Here is an 18,165-nt window from a genome sequence, read left to right as displayed (position 1 = left end):
TCTAAGTTTCTGTTACGTTTTTTATGTGCAAAAGTCATGCCTTTACAGTAATGTAGCAACTGGTCATTCAAAAGAAAAATTGAAAATAGATTTGTCATACAATTTATATTGAGCAAAGTTTTGCTCACTATTGTGTCCACCTTAACAGATATTTGTAGAAGTTATACAAATTGGAGAAACCGAATTCTTTCTCAAAGCATGACTACCTTTGTGTCTCAGAATAACGTGGCACCCAGGGAGCTTCCACCATGGCAAATAAAGAGTTAATGCAATGTAGTGTTCGATGGATATATATATGTGTAGGCGATTGGGAACCTATTCACTGTGTTGTGCAGAATGCATTTTACACACAGATACTCGAGTAGGTTAGTTTTCTAGAATCTACTCCAGTCCTGTCCTGTTGCCATGGTAGCCCTATGGTGGGAGGTAGCCCAATATTGGCAAAGAAATAGTTATCCTTTTGCATTATTTTTACTCTCCCATCTTAGAAGGTCATCTGTTTGGCAAAAAGCATTTTACTGTAGGTCCTATGTATTTTGTTATCAAAACCTTTGGGAAATGTAACACCATTTTTTATTTCTGATTGTATCAAAATACTTGTGCCTCTTGTACTGTAGTCCAGATTCTGGACGTTATTTATCATTACGCATCCATGCGTCGCTCCACAGCTTATCGCACTATCCCCTGTAACCGCTCGATGCCAACAAACCTGTCCGAATTTGGAGGTCGAGATGCGTGCGTGCGCGGAAAATTAATACACGAGTGTACGGTGGGGCATACGCGTGCTGTAGCGGTGTGTGCGCGTGGTAAATGATCACACAGAACAGTCCAGGCAGTGGACTACTTAACTGAACTACTGCTGTTGCTGCTGCAGATTTTTTTGCCCCCCCCCCCCCCTCCTTTAGAGTCTTTGAAACAGCTGTGAACATCTCTCTTGTATAACATCTGGCTAATTCAATTGCATCTCCCCATGCATGTACCATCTCTCTGCATTTTTGATGAAACATGGAAATAAATTGCCTTTTTGGAATTTAGATCCTCCATCTTACACCTTCCTGTATGTTATGTGCTGACTTCCTTTCAAGGTGTATTACATTTTGTATTACAGGCGGTTTCCTTAGGCAGTTGTGTGTGCGTGCGTGCGTGTGTGCGAGTGCGAGTGTGGCTAGTGGGATGAGAGGTTATTCTCAAACTGAACAGCATGGACACGCTTTCAGAGTTACAGACGTACAACATTCAACTGGCAGACAACCTATCCCAGGAATAGGAAAGTGACAAATGTTGGCAGTAAGTGATTATTCATTGTCAATAATAATAATAATAATAATAATAATAATAATAATAATAATAATTATTATTATTATTATTATTATTATTATTATTATTATTATTATTATTATTGTTATTATTATTATTATTATTTTTTTTTTTTTAATTTATTTATTTATTTATTTTTTTGCAACTGGTACATGGCATTAACATCGAGCTACTGTACATTGTACTATACAATTTGACATGTGAGATGAACAAGCATTTATACAGACACATGTACAACACATCTGCCTACATGTACAGCTTTACTTTGTATGATACACTTAAACTTGTACACTTGTACGTGTAAATTATTGCAATGATATAATGTGATTGTATTGACATATTGTTGGAAACATGTACAGTGTACAAAGAATACTCTTGACAAAGAGGTGACAAGTACTGTATATGCTGTTATTTTCGCGTACAGATATTTTCGCGAATGAGAAGGTCACTGACATTTTCGCAAGCGCAATATTACCTTGGTGCATGGTGACATTTTCGCGTGACATTTTCGCGTGTTGTTAAATTTGCGGTCCAACCCTGATTCGCGACATTCGTGAAAATTAAACCCTCGCGAAAATAACAGCTAATACAGTATTAAATGTAAATCATGTTCACCATGCAGGAATGACTCTTCCACTAGCCACCATACTAATACATCAGAGGAGTTGCTTTATGGCAAACTTTTAAAAATCACACAAGGCATGACTCAATATAGTGAACAAAAGTGGAAGTCTCAAAAGTCTAGTTTCTCCTATGTCAAAGTAAATTTTCTGTCCAAATAAAGAAAGCAGGTGTTTTATCGACATGTCAGTCAAACAGTGCCTACATTGCAGCTCATTCTCCTGTCCATATGCAGAGCTGCCAACTACTACTAATTTTCAGTAATTTCTACTGAATGGAGAATACTGAAGGTTACGAGCAAATTACTAATTTCAGAAATCATTGTCTGTGATGTATTCTATAACACTGTTAAAGGATTACTGATTTTCACTCAAAAAAGGTGCAAATTACTGATTATCAACCATCAAAGTACTGATAGGCCTTTACAAAAGTTGGCTGTTCTGCATACGGATTCCACTTCAATATGCGGGGCTGACTGTACAGTGCGCTGCTGTTATAAGGAACATGGTTGCAACAAATTCTTGTTACAATGAAGTATAAATTCACATCCTAAAATCATTACATTATATATAACTTTATATACTTTATTTTACTTGGCTATAACGGAAGAAAACTGCTGGGCCCGAGGATTTCTTTATAACAGGCATCTCCTGTATCATATAGATCACTTTGTACAAAACATGTACATGCATTTTTCACTCGATAATGCTTCTGTATAAGAATGTGCCAAAACCTTAAACTCCCTGTCCATGAAACTACTGCAGAAGTTATGTTTTGATTTTCTTCTTCTTCTTCTTCTTTTTTTTTTTTTTTTTTTTGGGGGGGGGGGGGAAGAGGTCAATTCCAGCTTGTCAATTCCAGTTTAGTTGCACCTACATGTATGACGTGATGGTCAAAAGGAATCAAATATATTTGTATCCTCTGGTCAAAAATCTTATATCTTCTCCACAAGATTTTATTCAGCAATGATATAAAAAACTGGCAGGCTACCTACAGCAATTACATGCATCCTTTCATTATTCTCTTGCTACATATATTTCAAATTCATGCCAGCATGATTTAAAATCTAAAAAAAAAAAAAAGGAAGAAAAAAATGTGTTCTCTGGTAGCACATTCAGACAACTCATATTTGACAAAAGAGAAGAATATCAAAGAGCTGACATGTACTTTACCATTGGGAATACAGTGCACTCCTGTTATAATGAACATGGTTATAACAAAATTCCGGTCACAATGAAATAAAAATCAAGGTTGCAAAATTATGGGCTCTATATTTTGTATTGTTTATTTGTTCGTTTATAACGATATTTCGATATAACGAAAGAAAACTGCTGGTCCCAAGGACTTTGTTATAAATGGGAGTCCACTGTATGAGAATTGATAGGGCACACAAGAGATACAGCTCACAGTTGGAGCATGGTGGCAAAATAATTTGTATTTAAAAGATTTTTAATGAAAATAATATCTATTTGCTAACCAATAGAAATAAAAAGTGTTTGTCCCTGGACCTGGAACACAGTGCATTGCATGTCTTTATGCTTTCCTTCATTATAATAGGAATTCACTTGAAAAAAAAAAAAACTGGAAAGAACAATTGCACATGGTAACAAATACCAATAGCATCATTGTACAAAAATAACTGATTACAACACAAAAACTTACACAGAGAAATAACAAACAGTCAACTGTAAGATCACATACTCAAGAAATTGTATGTGTCATACAGTGTAATTTCATGCTACAGAGCCCTACTGTTACAACGAACACGGTTATAATGAAATTCTGGTTACAACGAAATAAAAAATTCAGGCCACAACAACATTATCGGCTCTTTGTATTTGTATTTTTTATTTGTTCAATTATAATGAAATTTTGATATAATGGGAGTCCACTGTACTTTGACAGTGTAATACGATGTACTTAGTATAGTTGTTTTTTTGTTTTCCTGGTTACTTGAAAAAAAAAAAACACTCCATACAAACAACATTGTATAACTATAACCCCTTCTGCTAAAGCTATGCATGAGTCCAGATGTTATAAAATGAGGCATGAAGTGACAAAATGGACAAGGATTTACACAAAACTAGACACTAACTCAGTAACATTTGTACATTCCATTGACCCGACCAATGACAAGCTGCAAAACTAGAGTCAAGAGAATGAATTATTGCGTGCCAAAACAAATACCATAATTACCATAAGTCTCTACAGCCCCAGTTCACATGTACTTTTTGACTTTAACTGCAATTTGTGAACTACACTTTAATTGGGCTCATATTTTAGCTGACCACGAGGTACAGATACAATGTGTAGGAGCTTTTGCAAGCCCCTGTTTTGGCAAATGGAATGATATTGCTGCAACAGTCCCCTCTCTTTAATACAAACATGTACAGCTGTACTTACATTTCATTCAACATTAAAGTGGACTTTTATTGTAACAAAGTTGTTGGACTGCATCTGATTGGCAAATTGCCCTTCATCAACATATGTAAGAAGTGATTATTCAGTGTTTTAGTAGTAGCCATGATAAAAACTCATATTACGGTGGCCATGTTTGTTTGTTTGTTTGTTTGTTTTTTTATCATGGCTATTGTACTACCCAACCCATGAATAACTGGTGTTTATGTACACCAACAGAAGGGCAAATTGTCAATCAGTTGCAATTAAAACAACTTGATGCAAGAATTATTGATTTGAAACTTCTTGGAGTCAATGAAACTACTTTCTCCTTTCAAATTCAGAGTTTGAAAAACAAAATACAAAGAAGTTTTGAACTTCGGGGCAAGTAATATTGCATCAATACAATGATTGTGTGTTATGCTACGTGATGTTCATTATAACAAGAATCCATTGCATTTATAATTTGTTTCATGGCTTTATTCAGGTCAAAGAAAGTAATTACAAATTTGTGTCAACTGACTGTAAATTCATAAAACATATCAATTTCACTGGAGCACTAACAATCTTGCCAAACTACGAATGGTCAAGTCCACAGAAAAAAGCTTGCCCATCACACAATTTGGTAAAGTGAAGGAAATATGGCAGGGATGTTTAAAGGCATTTTCAGGGGGGAGTATCAGGACTCATGAGGATTCAATTTAGGTAAAGTTGACCATGAATATACAAATGCAACAAAAAGTAATAAAAACAAGATAATACAAAATAGAGATATGTTGTTATTCCTCGCAGCTGCAGATAGTTCACCTGAAGAATTCAAAAAAACATCTTAAATGATCTCAGATAAACAGCATTGTCTTCGACATAATTATATACAAAATATGAGCTGTAATTTTCAGAATGATACACCATGCAGACTGTACTTTATACAATAATTTCAGTGCATGGGGTCTTGTACACTCGTACAACACTACAAAGGATTCAATATTCTACAACTTCAAAACATACTTCTTGTTTGCAAATTACTGAACAGAACAGTAAGAATGCATGAAATAAGAGATGAATTTTTATCGGAAAGCGTTTAGATTCAAAATGAAAACACCTTCAACTTCTATAGGTCTACAAAAGGTGGTGCATGGTCGACAGTTTACAACTGAATGATCTTCACATGATAAATAGACCTTGAAGTCCCATGGAAAGTTCTCCCCTAAAAAGCGAGAGAGATATAGAGAGAGTTCCGCAGTGAGAAATTCATCAAATGGCGACACTGCATGGTCACATCACAACGCATCATTAATTTGATCAGTGTGCAGCTATACGAAGATCATTTTTTGGAAAGCGCAATTCCAGCCCCAACCAGACCAGCTATTGCCATAGCAGCTCCTCCTACTATTGCCATGCCAACGAGTCCATCTGCATTAAGAGGTGAGCAAAAAAAGAAGAAGAAGAAAAACAGTTAGCCAGAGGAAGAGCACAAATGGCACTTGGAGTGGTCAGAAACGGTTTGTGCTCTCGTGATATGCTTTAAGGACAAGTTCACCTTCATTAACATAAGGATTGAGAGAATGTAGCAATATTAGTAGAACACATCATAGAAAGTTTGAGGAAAATCGGACAATCCGTTCAAAAGTTATGAATTTTTGAAGTTTTTGTGCAGTCACCGCTGGATGAGAAGACTACTGCAGTGTATGATGTCACATGCGTACAACAATAAAGAAAAATATAAAGAGAATTTCACAAAAATTCATCTTTTGAAAAAAAGTAAACATTCCCTTGACTCGTTACTGACGTATGTTATGGGTAATATTATTCCCATTGCCTTTAGAAAGAGGCAAGTCAAGTGCTCTTTTATTATGTGAAAAAAAGTGAAAATATGTTGAATTGTCATTACATTTTCTTTATACTGTTGCACTCATATGACACCACGAGCCTTAGTAGCCTCCTCATCCAGCGGTTCCAACACAAAAATTTTAAAAATTTATAACTTTTGCATCGATTGTCCAATTTTCCTCAAACTTTCATTGATATGTTCTACTAATATTGCTGCATTCTCTCGATCCTTATGTTTATGAAGGTGAACTTGTCCTTTAATATTAATTGAGTACGTACTGTATGCATAATTGAGCAATAAATACAGTCATATAGCATAATACATGTATCATATTTTGTGACGTGAGACATATTTGGCCTGAAGTTGCTCAAACAGATGTTGAAATGCATCAACTACCCAATAGGAAAGACTAGGAGGTTAAAAGTGCATCAGTATCTGTAATTCAGATACACACATACCTACTGAGACTGAAAAAGATTAAGAATAATCCCATTCAAAGGAAGGGGGAGGGTCTTTTGTAAATCATGATTTTCGAAAGTGGGAACAATGTAACTGTGCACGGGTAGGCAGTACAGCAAGATTTCAATTCAGAAAAGCATGAACCATTGGTCCTGAAGAAACAAAAGTGAAGAAACATATAAGTTTACAAAATGACACTTACTTGTTGTACAGCGAAGTGGGCAAGGCTCACAACAATTGAAATTAGAGGGAAGAAAAAAAAAAACTTCAAATGATTACAGAAACAATAGAACTCCCTTTCTTGAATTGTTTGAGAGTGTAAAGGACAAAAACAAAGAAAAGAAAATACGACAAATACATTTGCAAAACTTAATGAAGGCTTTTTTCTTTTTCTCCCCCCGACTTATGAGGACACATTAAAACTCAGAATGTTACTGCCAAACTCTCGGAATGAAAAACTTTGAAGTTTACCTTGATTCATCTTCTTCTTGATGAGCTTTTCAAGCTCAGCTGCTTGCCTGTTGTTGGGCTCGATTTGTAGAAGGCCTCGCACAAACTTCAGCGCTTTGGTGTAGTCCTGAGCAGGAGAAACCAGCAAATCACATTTCAGAACTTGACATTTGCTTTTTATCACAGTTCGTATTCCTGCTGCATTTCTGAGCAATGCCACAATAGCGGCAGTTATGAATCTGCCTATCAAAGTTGCCAGCTTTAAGTTTCACAAAGTTGGTACTATGAATATTTCTAAGAGAACTTGCAAAAAAAAAAATGATAATGATGTGAAAACAATATCCCCCCCCCCCTCAAAAAAAAAAGACAAATGAATAAATACAAACACTAAACAAGTCTGGATATTTAAACCTATTCGTTATTATTATTATTATTATTACTATTATTATTTATTTTTTTTGTTGTTGTTGCTCAGAGTCATCTGTTGACAAAGCCCTGATTACTACACTTCAAAAGAGTGATGGTTTATGTTATGAAGCTTTGCCTTCTCAGCATTATCAAAACATGCCAATCATGAGATCTACTTAAGTACAAAAATGATTTAAGCACATTGAACTCATTATTCAGTTGAAACTTCTTTCTTTTTTTCCTTATTTAAAAATTTATTTATTCATTCATTTATTTATTTATTTTATTTCATTTATTTTTATTTTCATTTTTTATTTTATTGATTTTTTTTTTTGGGGGGGGGGGCTGTCATACAGATCTATCAACCTGAATACTTAATTACAAGGAGTTGAAATTGATTGAATGGCTTGATATCAATCATAACTCCAATGATTGATCTATCAACTATTGATCTATCAACTCATACAGATCTATCAACCTGAATACTTAATTACAAGGAGTTGAAATTGATTGAATGGCTTGATATCAATCATAACTCCAAGATTGAAATTATATTGCCTACTTCTTGAGAATTTTTTTTCTTTTGATAATAAAAACAGATACATAATTCTTGGCATTTCAGTCAACCAATGCATGATACAGTATTGGAAAGACACTGACCTTTAACCTGTAATGTCCTATGGCTAGGTAGAATAAGCAGTCCCTCTGAACTTGTGGACTTCCTCCGTGAAGTAATTCTTCGAGGAGCACAGTTCCTTTCCTCATGTCCTGGGTGTAGCGGCTTCTCACTAGACACCACGCGTACTGGAATTGTGTCCTTACTGTCACTTTGCCCCTCGCCAGCTCTCCATTGTACAGAAGTTCATGTTTCTGTAATGGACAAGGAAGACACAGTGTCAAGACTTTATGCACAACTCTTGCTGAAAATATTACTTCCAGAAAAAAAGGGATCATACCACCCTACCTGCATGATTATAATCTAGTCTAGCTCACTACATTGAAAATCAAAATAAAACAAAAACACAAATAAAGGATTAAAAAAAAAAACAAGCAAAAAGAAAAGTAGGATGATTTCTCTTTCCATTTTTCATTCATCGTTCCCAAGCCATGGCATCACACAGTATACATTGCATGTTTGTAGGTTAATACAGATATGCAGACAATAGTTTACAGCCAAAACTTTTAAGATTTGTTACCTTTGAATGAATACAATGTAGGTCCAATTTTCTTCAAACTTCATTGATGTATTCTAGCAATATTTATACACTCAGACTGCACATTTTATTTGGGGTAAATTCCCTTTAATATAAAGTATGTGCACATGACCATTCAAAGGGTATGAGTTTTTAATATGATGTAGGGTTTGTTTAGTATGTGATGCAGTCCCAAAACAAGTGGCTTCACTTTCAAGAACATTCTCCAAAGAAGAAGTTCCTTATCACACCTGCAGTGAATGTCACCAATATATTTAAGGCATAACTAATTTTAGACCCACATCCTCATCATTGTCCTAGTGAAGAAAATACTAACACAAAAGCAAGGGAAATGTTAATTTATCACATGAAATGTAAATTTTCTTCTTATAAAATAATGGAGATATGACTTTATCTCACAGTTTGAATATTGGTAATGAGATGCAGGTATTTGTGACCCACTACAACAAAAGGATCCGAAAGTCGGGGGAGGACAATTTTCTGAAAATGACATGACATTAATTCCTTACTCTTCCACTGTAATTTCATTTATAACATGACACATAAAAATACTCAGTTGTGGAAATACCGATGATTTTATTACCGCATGGAGTGGTTTAGGAAATCAGTGTTTCGAGAAAACCACCTTCAAAGTTTTCCTTCTGACGCTATCATGATCAAGGGAAGATCTACAGTTTTCATCTCTGGACAATTATATCATGTGGGCTATTGTGGGGAAGTTGATCCTTGAAACACAGGCCCTGATATGATGATACATTTTACAGGATACCCCAGTGATAGCGGTCTATTAAAAGTCATTTCAAGACACCTACTCTTGATGACACTCAAGCCTTGCCTGGCCTTTGTATCAATATCCTTGTCTTTATTGCTCATTAGGTTAACACTGTCACTATCTGTAGAATATAGATTCCTACCAAATTTAGAAAGATCTTGATTCTAGACCTAGAGTAATAAAAGCAAAGTCTTTACATTCACATCAGCTCTATAAATTAATTTACGTAATTAATACGATGTACAAAACTTCAAAAGTCGATAGGTTTTTGTTATCAAGCACGAAGTCACTAGCAGTATATCTAGGTGTCCTAGGCCTAGATCTATATCTAGTAAGATCGTCTAGGGTCTAGACTATATGTGACCCCGCACCACAAAACAAACAAAAAGTCGCCAGACATGAAGTTTGAGTTAAGAGCATATTATGAAAGAGCAGACATTAAGCTTTAAAATGATGTATAACTCAAATCAAATGGACTCTCCTAACATATCTAAATACTGGAAAGAAAGCACACACTCCGGAAAAGTGTGAACTGAGAAAAGAGGCTCTGAAGTACAGTGTCTATTCAAGCGCTTAATCTTTACCAAGCCGTGCTGGCTATGGGACAAAAAACACGATGTAAACCACTGGAGTAACAACAATGAAGGGATTATCAGATCAAACTGAAATTGAGTATGCCTTATCACACTCTGTCCTTAATTAATGCCAACTTTCAAAGCAGTAGCATCATCCTTTCAAAAGTTATAGGAGTTGAAAGTGGAAAGTGTGTACAAGGTTTTTAAGAAATGAAAAGAGGAAGCTAAAGACACACTTAATCAAACTATTCTGCCAGAAAAATGTTCGAGATAAACTGCTAGAAAACACACTTTCCTGCCCGATTAATGATCCCAAATTTTAGCATAATGTAGAAGAAGACTTGCTCTTCCAGGAAATACGAAAAAGTCAAGATCAGCTCGGTTGACCCATTTCACTTATTTTCAGTCCTCACACAAAATCAGTGGGTGATTTCAAGTTCGGTGCTAGTGCTAGTGCTAGCCCCTGTATAACAACGCTAAATCGACCTCAAACACAAACGGTCAGATTAACGAGGCAATACCGATCAAAATTATCGATCACCAGCACTAGGTGCTGGAATCACAGCACCGCGAGCTCCGCGGGAATTGTGCGACGAAAAAAGTGATCGCGCGTGATTACAGTTAAATATTAAAAGATGTAGCCAAAATTGCTTAGTTTTAGAGACATAGTGAGGAAGACAGATTAAAATGCCACAAATTTCATCCACTCCCCAAAATACAACTATCTTTATTTTGCTCCCAGGCTCAGATTTATAAAGCCATGTCGAGAGTGTTTGTGTACGTTACGTGGGCGACCACTGCATTAGCATAGACTATGCACGTAAAACGTGCATCTCTTATCATGGAAGTGAATACGGGTCTCGCACGGCAACGCTAACACAAGCACCGAACTTGAAATGAAGAAAATGATAATCCCTAGGGGCTAGTGTTAGTCAATAGGGAAAGCACCAGCAACCGGAAATACGTCATAATTTTTGAGGTCAACTCCCAACACCGACGTGATTTCAAGTTCGGTTTTATCGCCGGTGCTAGTGCTGAGATAGCACTAGCACTAGCACTAGCACCGAACTTGAAATCACCCATGTGTGTGCGACTTTTTGTTCGTTTTGTGATGCACGGTCACATAGTCATAGATCTATAGAGGTCTAGTAGACCCCCTAGAAAACTATACCAAGAACAAAAAAAAACCAAAACCAACAACAAAAAATAGCAAAAAGAGACACCGTCAAAATGATGTAGTTACCATTTACCCACAATTTACTCACCTCCGTAACGTCAGATCTAAATACACTTGTGAAATGAATTAGTTTCCCATGTTCATGATCGCCCTAACCGTTACCGTAGACTACAGTGTACATGAAAGAATATGTGACCGTGCACCTCAAAACGAACATAAAGTCGCACACACTGATTTTGCGTGAGGACTGAAAATAAGTGAAATGGGTCAACCTAGCCGATATTGACCTTTTCATATTTTCTGAAAGAGCAGGTCTTCTTTAACATTATGCTAAAATTTGGTATCATAAAACGGGCGGGAAAGTGTGTTTTTTAGCAGTTTATGTCGAACGTTTTTTGGTAGAATAGTGTGATTAGGTGTGTTTTTAGTGTCCCTTTCTTATTTCTGAAAAACCTTGTACACACTCTTCACTTTCAACTCTAGTAATTACTTTTGAAAGGATATAGCTACTGCTTTGAAAGTTGGCATTGATTGTGGACAGAATGTGTTAATGAGGCATGCTTAATTTCAATTTAATCCAATAATCCCTTCATTGTCGTCACTCTGGTGGTTTACTTCCTGTTTTTTGTCCCATTCATCGCACAGCAAGCAAGGTTTGGTAAAGATTAAGCGCTTGAATAGACACTGTAAAAGTATACTTCAGAGCCTCTTTTCTCAGTACACACTTTTCCTGAGTTTGTGCTTTCTTTCCAATATTTAGATAGGTTAAGGGAGTCCATTTGACTTGAGTTATACATCATTTTAAAGCTTAAAGTCTGCTCTTTCAGAATATGGTCTTAACTAAAAATTCATATATGGCGACTTTTTGTTTGTTTTGAGGTGCAGGGTCACATATGGACCCCACAGAATATACAGTGCATGGGACTGTGATTACTTCTGGGTGGTGTAGTACGCCATGACTGAGCAGTATCTTACAAGACCGATGGTGCCTTACCAAATTACTGTCTTTGAAAGACACAGTGACAGTTTTCATACCTTTAGGTCCTCTACAGAAACCGTCTCTTCTACGATCGTCTCCATTCTTCCTTAGAAAGAGGTAGAATTCTTGGCTCCGTGATGTTTCAACTGTGTCGCTGTAATATTTGGAAGCACATAAGTGTAGTCTTGTTTCAAGCCTTTACTGGCAACTCAATTTACTAGCTAGCTGTACTTATTGTTAGATTTATGATTCCGCTTTACCTTTTGATATCAAATACGTCTCTAACAGCAAATGGACGGTACCACGTTTAAAAAAATAAGAAAAAAAGGGAGGGGAAGGGTTAGGGTTATTATTTCTGGTGCCACTTCCGGGTTTCTTCAGCTGACAAGCAAAAATGTCCATTGTTAATAGCCAAACTAACTGTCGAGACGACACAAACGTTATTGACAGTTGAAATAGTAGGCTATACACCTATGGTAAACGAGAAGCAAAGTGACATTGCATACAGTATTTATTAATCTTAAATAATTATTGATCTTATTTCATTTGCCCCCAATCACATTGCCACTTTTCTTGCGGTTTGCTTGCTAAATGAAGACCTACTATACGTTAGACCTTGTGACTTTTACAACATCTATTATTATTATTATTATTTTTTTTTTTTGGGGGGGGGGGGGGTGAATAGAAATAGAAGAGTGATTAGATTACTCACTTCTGACAATTCTCCTTGCCAACATGCAATTTAAAATGTTTTTAAGTATAATGTATATTTTTATTATTATTATTATTATTATTATTATTATTATTATTATTATTATTATTATTATTATTATTTATTTTGTTAAAAAAACTATATACTGTAGCAGTTCACAGTAGCTCATGTGCACATTGGTTCCTAAATTGTAATAAAGCACATGAACCTATGGTTTTATTTATATATTTGGGGTTCGGATGGGTCAACGTATACTGTATGGAAAGTTTGAAGAAAATGACATGGACTTCACTTAACTGAGGAACGTCCTTGTATTATATACTCGTTTTCAAACAGGCGTAATGCATTTTATAAGCTCGCCCGACCAAACAATGAATGGAATTCATGGTCATACAAAGAATGAACTTGCGTGTGTGTGACCATGAATGGTCCGTTGATTGATACTTCGGCGGGTATCATTTCACGTTTTTTAGTTTTGTTTTGTTTTGTTTTTTTAGTTTTTTTTTTTTAACTTAAGGCATTAACAACTTTTTCTATTATTTTTGCTAAACACCAGACTTACTGTCATGTAGATGTCATTACATTACGGACGCTTATCTCCTTGAATTTTTAACATATACACACAATTAAAACCTCCAACATAATTATTTAAGAAGAGACTCGCTTCTCTGTCAGAGGAAGAGAATCCTATTCAGTACCTTTTAGCTGGCATGTATCTCTCCCTTTTAGTTTGTATTTATATAGAGCACAAAAAACGTTATGATCTCAAGTGTCTCTATCATCAGCATATCGATTGATGTAGGTATATCTACATTGAGAATTACGTCATGACAAGCTTCTTTTCTTTCTTTCTTTCTTTTTATTTTGCGCATGGTAGGTGATGTACAAGTTTGATCCAGAAAAACACACACCCATAATATAGTTGTACATCAAATAATTGAAAAATACTTAATTTCAGCACATGAAGACTCAAATGTTGCCAGGTGGCAACACGTAAACACACATGATTATACACACATGCACAAAGGGAAAAGGGTAAAATAGAGAGGGGATGGGAGAGAAGGGGGTAAGGGAGGGAAGAAACATATGCACTAAGTGGTTTCCTATCAAGGCTACGCCAATGGACCATGGCGCCTTGGAACGTCATTAATGTCGCAAATGATTGTCATAAGCAGAGGATAGAATGACATTTATTTATGCACTAGTACTTTCGAATGTTTTCCTAGGGAATGCTCTTGGCAGCGCAACGCTGCGATAGCAAGTACGGATGTAACAGATACTTTTAGAGACCACCAGATATGTAAACTCGTTGCAAATGTTCTTTTCCACTGTAGAGCAAACCTCTCTAGAAAATGAGTATGCTTACACTCTTAGAAAAAAAGGTTCTTTTGAGCACCATTAAATGGTTCTCAGCACTGTCACAATAGCGACACCCTTTTTGGTGCTCGTGAGAACCTTTTTTAAATGGTGCTTGTCGGCACCTTTTGCAAAAGGTGCCCATTAGAACCTTTTTCCCCATGAAATGGTGCTCGTGAGTACCATTTGAAAGGTGCTCATGGGCACCTTTTTGACTAAAGATGGGCACCTTTTTGACTCTTTTCAAAAGGTGCTCATGAGAACCATTTCATTGGAAAAGGTTCTAATGGGCACCAATATTAAAAGGTGCTGACAGGCACCATTTAAAAAGGTTCTCACAGGCTCCAAAAAAGGTGTCGCTATTGTGACAGTGCTGAGAACCATTTAATGGTGCTCAAAAGAACCTTTTTTTTTTTCTTAGATTGTAGTATGTGAATGGATGTCTGTGTATTTTTGGTGTGTTTCACACGCAGTGCTGATAAGTTGCTTCACTGGCACCATTCTTAAAGGTACATTTGTACATATCTGCATTGATAATGTGCATCACAAACTTATTTGAAATGAAATGAATTGAACTGAATTTCATCTCATCAGTCAAACATATACGTACAAAACATACATATTAGCAATACATAAGCATGTCATACATTATCGTTGACACTGGAAAAAAAAAAGAAGCAAGGATAACACACCCATGCACAGACAGTTTCACAAGCATGAATACAAACGTGTACATGAAGAGTTTGTTCGAAAAAACCCCCGATAAGTCCATATTTGCCAAATGGAGATATTTGCGAATAAAGGTCAAGAAAAATAAAGAGAATAATAAGAAAATTGTTGCTTCTTTTGACCATAACTTCAAAAATGTACCGGTACCTTTATATGCAGTGACCAATATATAATTCAAAAGGTATTATTTTGTACTTTATAACAGAGACCGTACTTCAAAATCTTCAAAAATGGACTTATCGGATTTCGCAAACAAACTTTCACATGTACATGAAATTCACCATTATTTTTTTCATGAAACATCACTCAATAACTGAAAACCATAGAAATTTGCTCTTTCACAAATTCGCAGAAATCTATTTATTCACCTTAACTTTTACAATCTAAAGGTGAGGTTTGTATTTGTCATGTTATAATCTGTCAAATATTCTTAACGAAATATTTTCATTTGTTCACTAATTCTTTTTTCCACAAAATTTGTCATTTGTGTACCGAGCAGTTCTTGAAACACCAACACACATCTCTGTACAGATGATATGAAATAGCAAGAGGTGCATCAGGCTTTTGAAATACATAACAAAATTTCTAATTCTCTGTGAAATAATTCCTGCATGGATGAGATACAGTAATTGTGTCAGTCTTAAGATAGGAAGAAGTCAAGTACATTACTTAAGTAGTATGAGGAACTTTTTCCACATATTATTTGCTAGTTTGTTTGGTGTCGGTTTTTTTTTTCTTTTACAGCATATTTGTCCTAAAAGCAACTACAAAGGGCAGGAAAACAATTCCATTAAACGGGACATTTGGTATTGTCACAGAAAACATACATTATATTGCTGGTATGATACTTGGGAGAGGATAAGCTTTACAATCCTCCACTTCACTTCACTTCACATTTATAACGTCGAGTACTTAAATTAACTTATCTTTGTTTGTATACGAGTGACTTTTTTTTTTTGTTCTGCAATTTGAAAGCACCATAGACACATCTATACAACTGCAAATACAAGAAGAGTATCAATTCAGGTTAATCATGACCTCTGACAATTTACAGCATGTCCTACGAAAAAAAAAAAAAACACACACACACACACACAAGAACACATTGTTTTATAATGTGAAGGATAACAATTCCTAGGGAAAAGAGCTAGGATACCACACCTACACCGTTTAACAAGCATGAATGAACAAAATTCCTCAACCATGATCTAAAATATGCAACACTGGGAATCAATAGAAAATTACACTTTTTACAAGCAGAGCCATAAATTCATTAGAGTAAACTATAATGCAGGCTGAGGTTTGAATTTGCTGTCCTATAACCTCCCTATGAAAATAATATGTTGTTAGCATTTGTCATTTTGTTCACCAAATTTGGCAACAGTCTTTTAAACACCACCACCACGTACATCCCGTACGTACATTTTGTATCTCTGCAAAAACAAACTGGTGACAAGAGGTGCATCAGTGCTTTGAAATTGATTACATAATCTTCAATTCTCTACACAATACGTAATTCCTGCGTGGGTATAAATGCAATAAGTTTTACCAGTCTAGGTGCAAACTTTAAAAGTGTGCAGAAATCGACCACACAATGACTGGAGAATATAAAGAGCATTTTCCGTTTGTGCTTTTAAAGTTTAAAACTATGAATGACTCCACTTCTCAGATTGGCATCTGGTCTGATCTCATTACGTCTACCCCCCCCCCCCCCCCATACAGTTGATTCAAAGTTGTTGAATGCAAATTATAGTGAAACATTATCACTGGTACATTGTAAGTTGCAAATACTGTATTGGGATCATTCATAACAAAACAAATGTGTCCCTCCATCACACAAACCAACAAAAAGTCGCCAGACATGAAATTTTGGTTGACGGCAGATTCTGAAAGAGCAGCTATAAAATACACTATAAGTCAATGCAAACGGACTTACCTACCTTATATACATACATATTTCTAAAAGGTTTTCTCTGGCAGCATCAGTGTTTTCTCTTTAACTCAGCTCATTCTTGGCTAGCGTAGGCTTCTGGTTGATGCTGTCAACGGGCTATTCACGCTAAAATTGTCATTCTGATCGATGTATTCTTTTGGGCACCCAGCTCATTGTTGACTATCCCAGGGTTCTGTCTGATGCTGTCAACGGGCTATCACGGGCTGTCATTCTGATCGATGTATTGTCTTAGCCACACAGCTCATTCTCGACTAGCCCAGGGTTCTGGCTGATGCTGTGGATGGGCTATCCCGAGACTCTTATTCTGATCGATGAATTCTTGTGGCCGCCCAGCTCATTCTTGGCTAGTGTTAAGCCTACGGTTCTGGCCGATGTTGTCAACGGTCTGTCACGGGCTGTCTCTCTGATCAATGTACATGTAGAGTCTACCATGTTCCCTAACCGCACCAGCGACCCAAACACGTTCGTACTGGTTATCGTCCCGGCCGGAGTTACTTGTTCTCTGGTTTCTCTGCATGTTGGTGTGTCCACTTCCCTGACATATGAATTGAAAGATACAATAGACCTACACCGCGTTAATAAAACAAAGTCATTGCTATAATTCGATAAACAGAACACGGCATTACATGACGTGACTCCTTCTTACTTAGAACAAGCCTGAAAACATACTGAAGTGATTTTGACCTAGGCCTACTGGGCTGTAGACAGACCTTGAATAGGCTCTAACATTAACACTAACAGTTATAACTTATATTAACTACACGCAGCCGCTGTCGTGGCACAGCGGTCTGGTCAGGGTAAACTTATATTAATCATTGCATGTACCGGTATAGGCCTTACCCCAGGGCGCTCCTTGTACACAGTTATATCTTTGCGTTCGGCATCCGGGCTGTGTTTCGGAGTTAGTAGACTCTACTTTTAATAGGCATAAACGTTACATGCAGGCCTAACTAAGTAACTTTTAGCCCGGCCCAGTCGCTGTAAAAACGCGACAGCCATGCTCCGCACGGCCTCTGTTCGGTCTAGCCCATTGCTATGCCAAATGTCTTATTGTAAAGTGTTAACGTTAGGCCTTACATGTTATTGTTAGATCTGGATCTACTGTACCTGGTAAACATTACACAAGATAGCAGCTTCGATCAAATTAGATCTAACATTAGGATCTAAACCGTTAAAGGTTAATCAAACACTGACTGAAAACAAAAAACTGAGTG

At 36.3% G+C, this 18,165-nt stretch overlaps 1 protein-coding gene across 1 annotated transcript; it reads right to left on the bottom strand.

Moving 5' to 3' along the window:
- Positions 1–3,162: 3,162 nt before the first annotated feature.
- LOC140244242 (mitochondrial fission 1 protein-like) lies at positions 3,163–12,373 on the bottom strand. Its single transcript, XM_072323877.1, has 4 exons — positions 12,257–12,373; positions 8,144–8,353; positions 7,097–7,202; positions 3,163–5,748 (listed from the first exon to the last, which is right to left on the bottom strand). The coding sequence occupies exons 1-4, from the start codon at positions 12,299–12,301 to the stop codon at positions 5,660–5,662; spliced, it is 450 nt and encodes a 149-aa protein (XP_072179978.1). The 5' UTR covers positions 12,302–12,373; the 3' UTR covers positions 3,163–5,659.
- Between the last annotated feature and the right edge of the window lie 5,792 nt (positions 12,374–18,165).

The sequence above is a fragment of the Diadema setosum genome, chromosome 21 (genome assembly GCF_964275005.1).
Source record: "Diadema setosum chromosome 21, eeDiaSeto1, whole genome shotgun sequence".
Taxonomy (NCBI): domain Eukaryota; kingdom Metazoa; phylum Echinodermata; class Echinoidea; order Diadematoida; family Diadematidae; genus Diadema; species Diadema setosum.
Note: the sequence above shows the minus strand (reverse complement) of the source record. Positions and strands in the feature narration are given on the sequence as shown.

Coding starts and splice junctions, on each gene's coding strand:
- LOC140244242 (XM_072323877.1), bottom strand. CDS start 12,301: ATGGAGACGATCGTAGAAGAGACGGTTTCTGTAGAGGACCTAAAG. Junction 8,354..12,256: donor TTTCTGTAGAGGACCTAAAG/GTATGAAAACTG, acceptor TGTCCATTACAG/AAACATGAACTTCTGTACAA. Junction 5,749..7,096: donor CAAGAAGAAGATGAATCAAG/GTAAACTTCAAA, acceptor CTCTTAATGCAG/ATGGACTCGTTGGCATGGCA.